The 14,646-nt window shown below is 49.2% G+C and overlaps 1 protein-coding gene across 1 annotated transcript in view; it reads left to right on the forward strand.

Moving 5' to 3' along the window:
- Mmd2 (monocyte to macrophage differentiation associated 2) overlaps positions 1-11,609 on the forward strand; it is a 43,264-nt gene extending 31,655 nt beyond the window's left edge. Inside the window, exons 2-7 of the mRNA XM_051161119.1 lie at positions 1,989-2,070; positions 5,929-6,089; positions 6,435-6,509; positions 7,365-7,466; positions 9,220-9,289; positions 11,178-11,609. Of these exons, the coding sequence (XP_051017076.1) occupies positions 1,989-2,070; positions 5,929-6,089; positions 6,435-6,509; positions 7,365-7,466; positions 9,220-9,289; positions 11,178-11,381 (694 nt within the window). The 3' untranslated portion in view covers positions 11,382-11,609. The remainder of the gene's footprint in view (positions 1-1,988; positions 2,071-5,928; positions 6,090-6,434; positions 6,510-7,364; positions 7,467-9,219; positions 9,290-11,177) is intronic.
- The last annotated feature ends 3,037 nt before the right edge of the window (positions 11,610-14,646 follow it).

Genomic DNA, 14,646 nt, shown 5'->3' on the forward strand with positions numbered 1-14,646 from the left:
CGCACAGTAATAATTGCGTTTGCGTGTGTGCGAATGTGCGTGTGCACACCGGAGAGGGTCCTCGGCGTTTCTCTCCCTCTCTGTTTTGCTACCTCGAGGCGGGTCTGTATCTAACAAGCTTGGTTAGACTGGCCGCTGGAATGTTGGCATCCGTCTGTGCCCCCTGCCCTCAGTGCTGGCATTGCAGGTGTGTACAACCGTGCTTTACTTTTCACAGGGGTGCTTGGGATTCGAACTCAGATCTATGTACTTTTACCTATGTACTTTTATGGGTATGTCCTCAGCCTGTATAGGTGGGATCTTGAGGTAACTATCTCTTTGGGTGGCATCTGCCTCCCTCTAGTGGATGATGCTGGGCAAAGCTCCAGGGGAAACTTGGGCACAGCGGTCTGGTTCTGTCTGTCTGTTTGTCGGGCTGGGTGGGAGATGTGTACAGGAGCTTCTAACTGGAGACCTGGGACGCCTCTGCCTGGCCCCACTGATACTCAAGTGTCACCCAGGCTAACTGGAGTGCCTTTTACACTTATGTCAGAAGCCTGCTGAGCTGGGACGGAGTTGTGCGCCACCTGGCGATGTCACTGCTCTGCTCCAAACTGTGCTGAGTGAGAACTGAGCGGAGGCAAAGACATTTGGAAGGTCCCAGACACCAACACAAAAGCAATGATGTTTGTTTGTTTGTTTTTGTTTTTCAAGACAGGGTTTCTCTGTGTAGCCTTGGCTGTCCTGGACACACTTTGTAGCCCAGGCTGGCCTCGAACTCATAGAGATACACTTGCCTCTGCTGCCCTGAGTGCTGGGATTACAGGGGTGTGCCATGGCATCTGGCTATACAAATAATGCTTATTATTATTTAATATTAATATTAATTAAGCTTAATTAATTATATTATTCTATATAATATATAAAATAATATTTAATGTTTATTTATTTATTTATTTATTCATGAAACAAGGCCTCAATATGTAGCCCTGGCTGGCCTGGAACTCTCTATGTAGGCCAGGCTGGCCCTAAATTCACAGAGATCTATCTGTCTTTGCCTCCTAAGAGCTGTGATTAAGGGTGCTCGCCCAAGTGTTTATCAATGTGCATATACATGTGCATTTGTGTATGTACATATGTGTAGGGCATCTGATCTCCAGGAACTGGAGTTTCAAGTGGTTGTGGGCTACATGATGTGGGTGCTGGGATTTGAACTTGGGTCCTCTGCAAGAGCAGTAAGAACTTAACTACCAAAACCATCTGGAGCTCCAAGATTATTTCTTCTTCTCCTCCTCTTCCTCCTTTTTCTTCGCTGTGAGTTCGAGGCCAGCCTGTTCTACAAAGGGAGTCCAGGGCAGCCAAGGCTACACAGAGAAGCCTTGTCTCAAAAAAGCAAGAAAGAGGAGGGCAAGAGGAAGGAGGAGGAGGTCTGGGAATGAGGCTCAGCCGGTAGAGTGCTTGCGTGGAGCCCTGGGTCCTATCCCCAGCGCTGCATGAGCCTGCACTGTGGTGCGCACCTGTAACTCCCAGCACTCAGGAGCCCCCGGCTGCTACCTGGTTGAGTGCAGGGGTTAAACAGGTGCACCAATTACAGCAGTGTCCGAGGTGGTGGGGACAGAGCTCCAAGCTTTGCAGGAGCTAGGAAAGCAGTACACGGAGTTGCATTCCCAGCCCCAGTAAAGGTTTGGTTTTTTTCCCCCCTCCCCCAAATATTGCATTGAAGATTAGACACAAAACGCTCAGTGGTTTTAAAAAAAAAGCGTTATTGCTTACAGCTGAGAAGACGGCTCACTAGGCTCAGTGTTAGCTGCACAAGCGTGAGGACGTGAGTGCAGAGCCCCCAGAACCTACGTAAAAGGCTTGCAAAGCCAGAACTTGCATTGGAGAAGCAGGGAGGCTGAGATGGGCAGATCAGGGAGGCTCACTGGCTAGGCAGCCTTTCCCGGCTGGTCTTTCTGAACTCCCCTTCCCCCCTCCCCCTGTCCCCCCCCCCCCACCTCTCATTGCAGATTTATGAATGACCGAGTCCCGGCGCACAAGAGGTACCGGCCCACAGAATATGAACATGCAGCCAACTGTGCCACTCACGCTGTGAGTTGACTTGTGGGGTGCTGACATGGGGGGGCCCTTCCGGGTGGGGGGCAAGGAAGGCGCTCTTCTCAATCTAGTGTTTATTTGGTGTCTGCGTGTGTGTGTGTGTGTGTGTGTGTGTGTGTGTGTGTGTGTGTGTGTGTATGCAGGTGAGTGCGGGTGCCCATAGAGGTCAGTAGAGGGTGTCAGATGCCCTGGGGCTGGAGTTACAGGCAGTTGTGAGCTGCCCAATGTGGGTGGTGGAACTGAACCCTGGGTCCTCTGGTGTGATGGCTGTGATGGTGCACGCTTTTAAAAAATATTCATTTTATGCATGTAATTGTTTTGCCGGCATGTATGTGTATCACATGCTTGCCTGGTGTCTGAGGAAGCAGGAAGAAGGGGGTCAAACCCCTTGGAACCGGAGTTATAGATGGTCTAAAAGGATGCTGGGAATTGAACCCACGTCTTTTGGAAGAGCAGCAGTGGGTGCTCTTAACCACTCAGCAATGTCTCCAGCCCTCCTTTCTTTCCCCTTTCTTCACCTCCTTCTCCTCTGGCCTCCATTGGCACCTCCCTTGTAGCCCCAAAGATAATTAAAAATAAATACTTATAGGATGATGGTGATGGTGATGGTGATGGTGGTGGTGGTGGTGGTGGTGATGGTAGTGGTGATAGTGATGATGGTGATGGTGATGAAGTCTGGATGGACCCAGGTGTGGTGGCACAGGTCTGTGAGTCTAGCCTTTGGGAGTCTGAGGCAGGAGGTAGTTATTAGTTTGAGGCCGGCCTGATGAGAGGTCCTGTCTCACACAGAAAGTTCATGGTACCATATCAACGTGTACACCTTTTAAAAATCTGTGTGTGTGTGTGTGTGTGTGTGTGTGATGTATATCGATGTGCCTTCTTGTGTGTAAGAGTGTGAGCACCCGTGTGCCGTGATGCTGGTGTGGACACTGGAAGACAATTTCAGGTGTCATTTCTCACCTTTTACCTTGGTTGAGATGGCCTCTGTTGTCCTGGTGTAGGCCAGGCTAGCTGGTCCATGAATTTTGTATTCTTTTGTCTCACTGTACATATGCTGGGATAATGTAAAAATGCCAGGATTATAGACACGCCCTACCATGTGACCCCAAACCACAGGAATAAGGGTCCCCAAACAGAGATGTTGAGGCAGAGGACCAGGAATGAGAAAATAAAGAGAATAGAATGATGAAATCGGGAGGTCTACAAGAGCTTGTGACTCACATCAGCAAGTTTATTAAGAAACACAGCATCAGCTGGGCAGTGGTGGCACACGCCTTTAATCCCAGCACTCGGGAGACAGAGGCAGGTGGATTACTGTGAGTTCAAGGCCAGCCTGGTTTACAAAGTGAGTGTGGAAAGGCCAAGGCTACACAGAGAAACCCTGTTTCAAAAACAAACAAACAGAAAGAAAGAAAGAAAGGAAGAAACCTCATCCAGAGACAAGGTTTCTCTGTGTTAGCCTTGGCTGCCCTAGACCTCACTCTGTAGACCAGGCTGGCCTCGAACTTACAGAGATCCATGTGCTTCTGCCTCCCAAGTGCTGGGATTAAAGGTACGCGCCACTATCAGATCTCATATACTGTTTGCAGGGGGAAATGGAATGGAGTCAGCAAAAATCTATCACGAAATGGGACAAAGTCAGCAGAAAACTAATCAAGCAATGTTGCAGAAAAGAGACACAGCATATCTCAAGTGTGTCACAGCCTGGGCACACAGCAGCCTTGGGACTGATAAGCACAGCCCTTTAGTAGGGAAGAGCTGGGTTCCCAGGATCTGTCTGACATCACAGCTCCCCCAAGACTCTGGACGTGACTGGCTCTGCCAATTGTGCTCATAGTTTTTGACAAAGAACTATGTTCCTTCTCCATACATCAAGGCCTCAGGGAAAGCCTTGGGTTGGCCTGGCTCCAAATGACCAGGTCTGGCTTTATGCAAGCTCCCAGGGTCTGATCTCAGTTCTTCACATGTGTGTGGGAGCTCCCCAATCCATTATGTACAAGTCTTAGTTTGTAATTGTAATTTTATGTCTGTGGTTGTTTTTTTTTTTTTTTTTTTTGGCCTGTGAGTATGTCTGTTCGCCGTGTGCATGCCAGGTGCCCGCCAAGTATTGAGTGATGCTGGTCGTAGGAGCCGAAGTAGAGGGAGAAACTCACCAAGATGCTGAGCCTTCATTTCCTGTAGGAGCAGCGGGGGTTCAGCCTTCTTGGAAAAGAGTGACACCCACCTAGCTCACTCCAGTCACTTTATTCAAACAGTACACAAGGTTAATTTGGGAAAGGCCCCAACGACCAAAGTTATCTTGCTCTTGCTGCCCGGAGAGTAGACGACCCGCAGAAATCTCAGTCCCCTTTAACCATGCCTAGCCGCAATCAAAAGAAAGAATGCCAGGTTTGCAAGGAGTGTCTTTGGACCAAGGTTGGTGCAGCTGCAGGCTCCCACAATACACCAGGTGCAGACCTTACACAGAGACATCATTTCTTCAAGGTTCAAACAGTCTCAGAACAATCTCTCAGCCTCTACCGATTGACCCAAGCACAGCAAAGGCTTCGCCGAAACGTTTCACTCAAAGCCAGATGCAAAGGCTTCATTTTACACATTACTACAACAAAGGACGGCAGAGGGGATCAGATCCCCTGCAGCTGGAGTTACAGATGGTTGTGAGCGACCCTGTGGGCGCTGGGAATTGAACCTGGGTCCCGTTAGCCTCCAAGTGCTTGGTGGGTACCATGCTGTCTAAGTATCAGGCAGCACGGTCTAGCAGCAGCTCTCAGCTTGTGGGTCGCAGCCATTGGAAAACCACACATTTCCCACGGTTATCAAGTAGCAGTGAGAATAAGTGTGCGGTTGGGAGTTCCTAAGACCGTAGAAAATATGTGTTTTCTATTGGTCTCAACCCTGCAGGTTGGGAACCGCTGGATCTAGAGAAAGGAGGCGGGGGGGCAGTCAGTGCAGACATCCTGGGGCTTTTTACTCCAATCTGAGCCTGGCCAGTAGAGATGGCTCAGTGGGTAAAATGCTGTCTATACAAGCACAGGGATCCGAGTTCAATCCCCAAGGCCTACATGGTGGAAGGAGAGATCTGACTGTCTCTGACTTCCACTAGTGCACCCTGGATCACATGTACACACGTACACACACACACACAGACACATGCACACATACATGCACACACACACATGCATGCACACAATGCATGTGCGCGCACACACACATACTAAATAAACAGAAAATTTGAAAACAAACACAAACAGGGGCAGGCTGAACTGTGACTGAGAAATGGCAGCCTCTACATGTGTAAGCACAAAAGGGTAACCCACCAGCCATGTTAAGTCACATGCTAAAAAGTCTGCTGTGCTGCATATTGCAAAGCCCTGCTCCCCACACAAAGGTGGGCCTTGTGGGTGGAGAGATGGTTCAGGAGTTGAGACCATGTACCGCGCTTACGGAAGCAAGCACCCTTGCCGGAAGTCTTAAAACCATCTGAAAGTCCAACGTCCTCTTCTGGCCTCTACTACCTCCTGCGTTCATGTGCACGAGCCCCCACCCCACCCCACCCCACACATATACACACAAGTAAAAGTACAATGAATCTTTATGTATCTTTGTTTGTTTGTTTGTTTTGCTTTTGTTCTTTTGTTTGTTGAGACAGGACTAGCTTCTCCATGTAACAGCCTTGACTGTTGTGGAACTCACTTTGTAGACCAGGCTGGCCTCGAACTCACAGAGATCTGCCTGCCTCTGCCTCTTGAGTGCTGGGATTCAAGGTGTGAGCCACCACCACCTGGCAAAATATATCCTTTTTTTTTTTTTTTTTTTTTAAGGCTAACAGTGTTCTGTCTTCTCTCCCTCTAGTTCTGGATCATTCCCAGCATCCTTGGCAGCTCCAACCTCTACTTCCTGTCCGACGATGACTGGGAGACCATATCTGCCTGGATCTATGGCCTTGGCCTCTGTGGCCTCTTTGTGGTATCCACCATTTTTCACACGGTCTCTTGGAAGAAGAGCCACCTCAGGTACCCTCCTGCCTAGTCCGTGGAAGGGCACAGGGACATATATATGCTCTGTACACACTAGTCAGTGATGTGTCGCTATTCACCTTGGCGGGAGGCCTGGGGCATCTCTATAACCCCCCAGAACGACAGGCAGCCTGGAAGAGTGTTGCTCTAGTCCCTTCCACATGGAGAGACAGAGGCTGGAGGAGGGTGTCTACAGGGCGAGGTAGGTGCCTCCCTCAACTCCACCTCTCAGTCCCTCTCCCCCTGAGGAAAAGGCAAGGCTGTCCCTGGGTGTGGCTGCTGTTGCTCTGCCCTGCCTGCCACACAGGGGCTGTGACCTGCCGCCTTCTCTACCCGCCCTAGGATGGTAGAACACTGCCTGCACATGGTCGACAGGATGGTCATATACTTCTTCATTGCGGCCTCCTATGCTCCTTGGTGAGTGCCAGCACCCACCACTAGCCGGCTTCCTTTCTCCTGCTTCTGTGTGCATTTGGGTGCGTGACTGGGGAGCACATGGGCAGGGGAGGAGGTGAGAAGATATGCTCATGCTTCCTCCTGTGCCAGGAAACACCTACTTATCACCAGTGTCTGGTGTATCCTTCAAGGGTTGCTGTAGGCAAAAAAGAGCAAATGTGTGTGCCTGTGCACATGCAAATACTTATATGTTCATTAGCATATATTAACATATATTTACATATTTGCAGACATAAACAGATATCTATGGCTGTATAAATAGATGAACAGACATACTTGCACATATATGAAGATATGCATGTGGTTTTGTTGTTGTTTTTTTTTTAATTATTTTTTTTCGTGTGCGCGACAAGGTCTTAGGTTACCCAGGATAGCCTTGAACTCCCTATGTACCTGAGGCTAGCGGTGGATTTCTGATCCTCCACTTGTTCAGTGCTGAGATTTCAAGTGTGTACAATGGTGCTTGGCTTGTATGTATGTTTTAAAAGCATTATTTATTGCTGAGGATGGTAGTGCACGCCTTTCGTCCCAGCACATGGGAGGCAGAAGCAGGTAGATCTCTGTGAGCTTGAGGCTAGCCTGATCTACATAGTGAGACACCCCCATTTCAAAAACTTTGCTCATCTTTAACATATTGTTATCTCCCCCCTCACCCCCCCCCCCCCCCCCCGCACTGTGAGCGTCCTTGTCCCACTTGGGCAGCCATTGGTGGTGACTGAGTTGCTCTGGTGTCGGCTTCCTGTGACAGGCTAGCCGTGAAGTTCTTGGCCTTGGTGCCGCCCCCTCAGGCTCTGCCTTTGGTTTTCTCTCTCCCAGGTTGAACCTTCGGGAGCTGGGCCCCTGGGCCTCCCACATGCGCTGGCTGGTCTGGATCATGGCCTCCATTGGTACTATCTATGTCTTTTTCTTCCATGAACGGTAAGTCAGGGCTGGGGAGTCTCAGACTGGGGACGTGTCCCTTGATTCTTCAGCTCCACCTGCTTAGCAGCCTCAAGCAGGTGAACCCTGAAGAGGGCCCCAGAAATGTGAGGACTCAGCCTTGCCTGCATCCTACTGTCCAGGAGGCTCCTGACTGTACAGTTGACCCTATGGCCCAGAGGGACAGATCTGAGGCTGTGTGTGTGTGTATGTGTGTGTGTGTGTGTGTGTGTGTGTGCGCGCGCGTGCGTGTGTGTATGTGTGCAATTGCATGTGTGTGTAAGGGTCAGAGTTTAATGCTGGGTGACCTTCTCAACCACTCCATCTTAATTTTTGAGAGAGGGTCTCTCACTGAAGCCAGGGGTCACCAAGTAGCTAGCCTGGCTGGCCAGTGAGCGCTAGAGGGCCCTTCTGTCTCTTCCCTCTAGAGGTGAGGGCCCAGGTGTGGGTGATCATGCCTGGCTTTTATGTGACCACAGGGGTTTGAACTCAGGTTGTCTCGCTTGTACAGGAAGCCCTCTGTCAATGAAGCCGTCTCCCCCAGCCCTGAGTGTTTTCCAAAAAATGACATCACAAGTGGGGGTTGGGGAGAGGGCTCTGTGGGTGAACTTCCTGTTGTTCAAGCACAGAGACACGCACCTCACACATAATGTGCACCTGCACACATGTGTGAAATTTTTTTTTATTTCACTTCTGTGTGTCTGTGTATCTGTATATGTACACATGTGTGTAGGTACCCAGGGAGGCAAGAAGAGGGTGTCAGATCCCCTTAGAGATGAAATTATGGGTAGTTGTGAGCTCCCCACTGAGGGCACTGAAATTCCAACTGCAGGTGCTCTTAATTCTTGAGCCGTATATCCAGCACACTGCCCTCTCTAGGTTTTGGTTTTTGGTTTTTGTTTGTTTGGGTTTTTTTTCTTTGTGTGTGTGTGTGTGGTTTGTTGTTGGTTTTTTGAGACAGAGTCTCTCTGTTTAGCCTTGGCTGTGGACTCACCTTGTAGACCAGGCTGGCCTCGAACTCACAGCGATCCGCCTGCCTCTGCCTCCCGAGTGCTGGGATTACAGGCATGCACCACCATGCCTGGCTCTAGATGTTTTTTTTTTTTAATGACATCATAGGTTATTTGACCCACGGATCTAGTTCACCTGTCACCTGCCTTCCCTAGTCTGTGTTATCAGATAATGGGGGAAAGGCTTTACGAGGGGACAGACCCTGACACCTTTTTCTGCTATGGAGCCAGAATGAGAGTCACTAAGTGGGGGAGGATTGAGAAGCTGGGGAAGCAGAAAATAACAAAGTCCTGTAACCGCAGAGCCCACAGGGGCCTCCAGCAGACAATGAATCCAGAATGGCATATGGTTCAGTTGATCCAGTAGTTCGGCCCAGTCAAGAATAGCTGCTTGAAGCCTGTGGGAGAAGGTGCTGGGATTGATTAGTAATGTCTGCCACAGGCCACACATCGGCAACACCCATGTGCTTGCTATGCTTAAACTTGCAATCCATGTTCTACCTACAGTGTATACTTTAGAGATTTAGACATAGGCTCAGAGAAGAAAGGGGGCTTGTCATATGATTTGCCCAAGGTCACATGATTCTCATCACCTATAGACGTCACTGGGTAGGATATGAGCCAAGGAGTGCCACACAGAGAAGATCTCCTCTTCTCACTGGGCTGGTCTTCAGTATCAGAAAGTTGTGTGTTCTGTCCCTGCTTGGGAGCCTGTCCTGAGACCACGTGATTTGTCTTCCCAGGTACAAGCTTGTGGAGTTGCTCTGCTACGTGGTGATGGGTTTTTTCCCTGCCCTGGTCATCCTCTCCATGGTAAGTTTCACTTGCCCAGCGTGAGGACTCCGATCTTCTGGAGGACACATGTGTTAGCTGGACCTGCCTCTTGAGACTATCAGTCGAGCCCTCTCTGGCAGCAGGGAAACAGAGACCCAGTGGGTCAGTGTGCTTGCCTAACGGGACAGAAAACACAGAGATCTCATCTGGAAACGGCAGCATCCCGTGTGGCTAACTGTGATGGTTAGGTCTCCGTCTACTATAAAGGTGACTAGACAGCTCAAGCAAGGCGCTGACCACGGTGCCTGGCATGTCGTGCCTGCTAGGAAACACTAGCAGGTGTTTGACTGCTGTGTGGCTAATATACAGCGACAATACTCGGGAGGACTGGGGGATATGTTATGGTGTGTGTGTGTGCGTGCATGTGTGCGAGAGAGAGAGAGAGAGAGAGAGAGAGAGAGAGAGAGAGAGAGAGAGAGAGAGAGAGAGAGAGAGAGAGAGGAAGATGCTGCCTTGGAGCTACTTGCAATACCACACAAAAGCTTTTATTTTTATTTTTCCTTTTGTTGCTGTGACCAGAAGCAACCTAGAGGGCTGAACTGGAAAGATAGCTCAATGGTTAAGAGCAGCTGTTGCGCCGGGCGTGGTGGCGCACGCCTTTAATCCCAACGCTCGGGAGGCAGAGGCAGGCGGAGCTCTGTGAGTTCAAGGCCAGCCTGGTCTACAAAGTGAGTCTAGGACAGCCAAGGCAAAACATAAAATAAAATAAATAAATAAAAGAGCAGTTGTTGCTCTTACACACACTTTTAACTCCAGATTCAGGTGATCTGGTGCCCTCTGCTGGCCTCAATGGGTACTGCATACAAAAGGTCCTCCCCTACCCCCCAACTAAAAATGAAATCATTTTTTAAAAGCAGCTAAGGAAAGAAAGGGTTTGTTTGGACCGCAGTTCCAGGTCACAGTCTATAACTGAGGGGAAACCAAGGCAGGAACTTGAAGCAAGTAGTCACAGGTAAGAGCAGAGAGAAGTGAATGCACGCTTAGTGCTCAGCGTGCTGTTGCTACTGTTACAGCCCAGGACTCCTATTCAGAGGATGGTGCTGCCCATTTGCAGGCTGAGTCGTCACGTGTCAATTAAAATAATTGAGACAATCTCGTACAGCCACAGCCACGAGACAGCCTGATCTAGACATTTCCTTGTGACTCTTCCAGGCACTTCTAGATTGTGTCAAGTTGGCAGTTAAAACTAAAGCACCACACAGGATCTTTAAACTTTCTAAAAGGGGGCTGGAGAGATGTTTCAGATGTTAAGAGCACTCACTGGCTGTTCTTCCAAAGGTCCTGAGTTCAATTCCCAGCAACCACACCGTGGTTTATAACCATCCATAGTGAGATCTGGTGCCCTCTTCTGGCGTGCAGTGAACATGCAGGCAGAACACTACAAATAAGTAAATTAATCTTTACAAAAGTTTTCTAAAAGATACTTTTTGGAGAGAATCTCATGAAGCTCAGGCCTGGAACTCACAGCAATCCACCTGCCTCTGCCTCCTGAGCACTGGGATTAAAGGTGTGAGCAGCCACCGCCCGGCTAGGGTCTCAGTATTTAGCTTACGTTCTCCTTGAGCGTCCTGTGCGACCCAATTACAAAAGTAGCCTTTGAGATGATGTTTTGTTCTTTGAGGCAAATCCTTGTCTAGCCCAGGATGACCTTGAACTTCTAACGCTGCTGCATTTGCCTTCTCCCGGATCCTGGGTCTCTATGGTCCGAGTTAGCCATCAATAATCAATTGCAGATTTGGGAAATTAATGTGTTGAGGCTTCCTAGGGGATTCTGGGCTTCCTCCCCCACTTGTATGTCTTTTCCTTTGGGAGGCGGGAAATGACGAGCCTTTCCTCTGACTTGTGTCCTGTCTTTTTCTTTCAACAGCCCAACACTGAGGGCATCTGGGAGCTGATGACAGGAGGGGTTTTCTACTGCCTGGGCATGGTGTTCTTCAAGAGTGATGGAAGGATCCCCTTTGCCCATGCCATCTGGCACCTCTTTGTGGCATTTGGTGCTGGTACCCACTACTATGCCATCTGGAGGTACCTCTACCTGCCCAGCACACTACAGACCAAGGTGTCCAAATGAGGTGGCCCAGACTTTATGGGTCATTTGGACTTTAGGGTCAAAGCATTTTGGGAAATGAACTGTGAACTCTAACCCAGGTCATAGTGCCAAGGTCTGCCTGCCTTCTCCTGGATTGAATTCTTCATGGGTCTAAGGTACCTTTCAGTGATGGCAAGACCCACCTTTTGACTCTCCAGCAAAGAAGAAAAAACATTTAGTCATTTCCATGGAGGAGACATTAATTCAGTACTGTGTCTACTTTAGACTTTTTTTTTTTTTTTTTTTTTTTTACTGTAACCAATATTAACACCTTCAGAAAAGGGCAAAATAGGGAATGGCCGTCCAACAGGTAATTTTTAAGGTCCTCAGGGCCTCCCTTTCTCCTGCAAGGGGAAGTCACCTAGCATTGTAGATGACAGGCGGGGAATATCCCTGACCAATGCAGACATCACCAATCAATTACAGGACGTGCATAGTGGTAGAATTCTACATAGTATTCCATGCAGACACTACTAATTGATTCTGATGGAATCAGATAGAATCTCTTGGCTGGCCTGGTATGTTAGCAGACAGGATCACAGCAGAGCCATTAGAAGTCTCTGTATGGAGGAGCATGCTTATCTCTGGACGTCATTACCTTTTATTTCCCCATCCACGTTTAAGGGAGTTCTTGGAGTGGGCTGTTTGGAGGTGGTGCAGGGCAACCAAGACATACATTCCCAGCAGCCCCTGATGCTCTGCTCCACCATGGCTGGTTCTTGGTTCTAGAGGAGCTGAAATCTGGGCCGAGGATGCTGCTATTTGGCCATTTTGGTCCCCTCTCAGAGAATCCAGAGAAATGATGAAGCTGTGTTCACCAGAGGTTTTGGTTTTTTGTTTGTTTTCCTTGGCATCATGAGATGGCTCGCAGAGGCCCCTCTGATGGGCCACGAGCAGGGTCTTCATCTATTGGAATGAGTGGAATGTCTGCATCCCCCAGCCTCTGAAGTGACCTGTCAGCTAAGAAAACGGCTGCCAGGGGCTTGCTCTCAGCCACCTCTACTCCTGGGCTAACGTCTCCAGAAGACGCCACCTGGACACTGGCTGAGTGCAGGCAGGAGCCACAGGCCTGGCTCCTGACCTGAACTGACACCTCAGACTCTCTGGAAGAGTCTTCTGAAAATCTAAGGTCTTACTCAACAACTGCCAGGCAGATGGGTGTGGGCGAGGGTGGGCCAAGACAAGGTGCCTTATACTTTGCTCTAGCACATTCCAAGGCATTTCAGGGCATCAGCACCTGGAATCCCGTATGTCAAAGCCAATATTAAAATCAACTTTATGCATTCCTCAGAAAGATGGTTTTGGAGCCAGTGAACTTTAGGATTGGTTTTTGTCTAGCCTGCTTGTGCACGTGAGTGCTCCATGGGTGCGTGGGTGTGAGTGTGAACGGGTGGTAGTGTGAACATGTCTGAGTGTACACATGTGTACACATGTACACATATGCATGTAAAACAGGACTTCCAGCCCCTGCAAACCATCTTGGGTAACCTTGTCCCCATGGATCTCCCCCATATTTCCTCCAGCTGGGTCCAGAGAAGAGGATCATACTGGAGAGAGCGGGATGCTGATTGGGATGCCAAGACCCTTGTAACTGGCCTCCTCCTGGGCCTGAGGCTGTGGGGGAGGGGGGACCACCTGGAAGGCTGCATGGGAATGCCCCAGGTGTGGTGCCAGCCAGACCAAGAAAAGCTTCTGCCACTAAGATGCTGATGGGGACCAGGGAGGTTCCCAGGAACAGTGATGGATGCCTAGGACCCCAATTTCATTCTTCAAAGTGACCACATGCCTCCTGCTGAGCTCTTGAGTTGAATAGCTCCATTCCTTGTGCCCCTGGGCTGGGCATTTGATTTGAATTGTCTCTAGACAGCCACCCACATGGGCTCTTTCTCCTACCAAACTCCTATTTATCCTTCGAAGCCCAAATACACATTGAGGAGCTTGTAGGTTTTGTGTGACTCTGGGGCTATCCTCTGCACCCCTCACTTCTTGTGTTCATCCACACCGCAGCTGAGAATCCTGTCTGCCACTCAGAGATTCAAGCTTCTCCTGGAGGGTGGGGATGTCTTGCTAGACCTGGCATCAAATCTGTCACACACACACACACACACACACACACACACACACACACACCCCTGGAGCCCAACTTAGTTATGCTAATTGCCCGCCTGGAAAGCAAGCTCAGATTGGCAAGGGTTTTGGTCAATCTCTTTCTCTCTGTGCTAGGTGTCCCCAGCTATAAAACAAAACGCAGTAGACAGTGTCTTATATGGGAGCTGGCTCAGCAGTTAAGGGCACTGGCTGCCCTTCCATAGGACCCAAGTTCAATTCCCAGCGCCCACATGGCAACTCACAACCATCTCTAATTCCCATTTTGGGGAATCTTAACACCCTCTTCTGGCCTCTGCAGGTACCAGGCATGCCTGTGATGCGCTGACACACATGGAGGTAAAACACCCACACAAATAAAGATAAATCAATAAAAAATGACAGCAACTTCTAGGGCCGCATGGAGGAAAGAATACGGGTAATAGATACACAGTGGGGCCGGCGGGACGGCTCAAACGGCACAGGTGCAACACGCAAAGTCTGATGACATGACTTCAATTCCCTGGGCCCAGAGTAGGAGAGAATGGACTCCTGTGAGCTGGCCTCTGTTTTACACACACTCTTACACTTATAAACACACTCACACACACACATAGAGCCTGGTGCCCAACTTAGTTATGCTAATTGTCCACCTGGGAAGCGAGCTCTGATAAAGAGGACACCTGTGCTGAAATTCTAGCCCAAGGAATAAATCTTTTTTTTTTTCTTTCTTTTTCTTTTTTTGTTTTTTTCTGTTCGTTTGTTTGTTTGTTTTTTTGTTTTTCGTTTTTTGTTTGGTTTTTTGAGACAGGGTTTCTCTGTGTAGCCTTGGCTGTCCTGGACTCACTTTGTAGACCAGGCTGGCCTCGATCACTGTGATCCACCTGCCTCTGCCTCCTGAATGCTTGGGATGAAAGGCGTGTGCCCCCACACCCCGCTGAATAAATCATTTTTAAAAATGATTTATTTATTTATTTATTATTATGTATAGTGTTCTGCCTGTATTCCAGAAGAGGGCACCAGATCACATCACAGATGGTTATGAACCACCACGTGGTTGCTGGGAATTGAACTCAGGACCTTTGGAAGAACAGGTGGCACTCTTAACCACTGAGCCATCTCTCTAGCCTCAGGATAAATCATTAACGTTGAAATTTCAACT

This window comes from Acomys russatus, chromosome 19 (assembly GCF_903995435.1).
Source record: "Acomys russatus chromosome 19, mAcoRus1.1, whole genome shotgun sequence".
Lineage (NCBI taxonomy): Eukaryota > Metazoa > Chordata > Mammalia > Rodentia > Muridae > Acomys > Acomys russatus.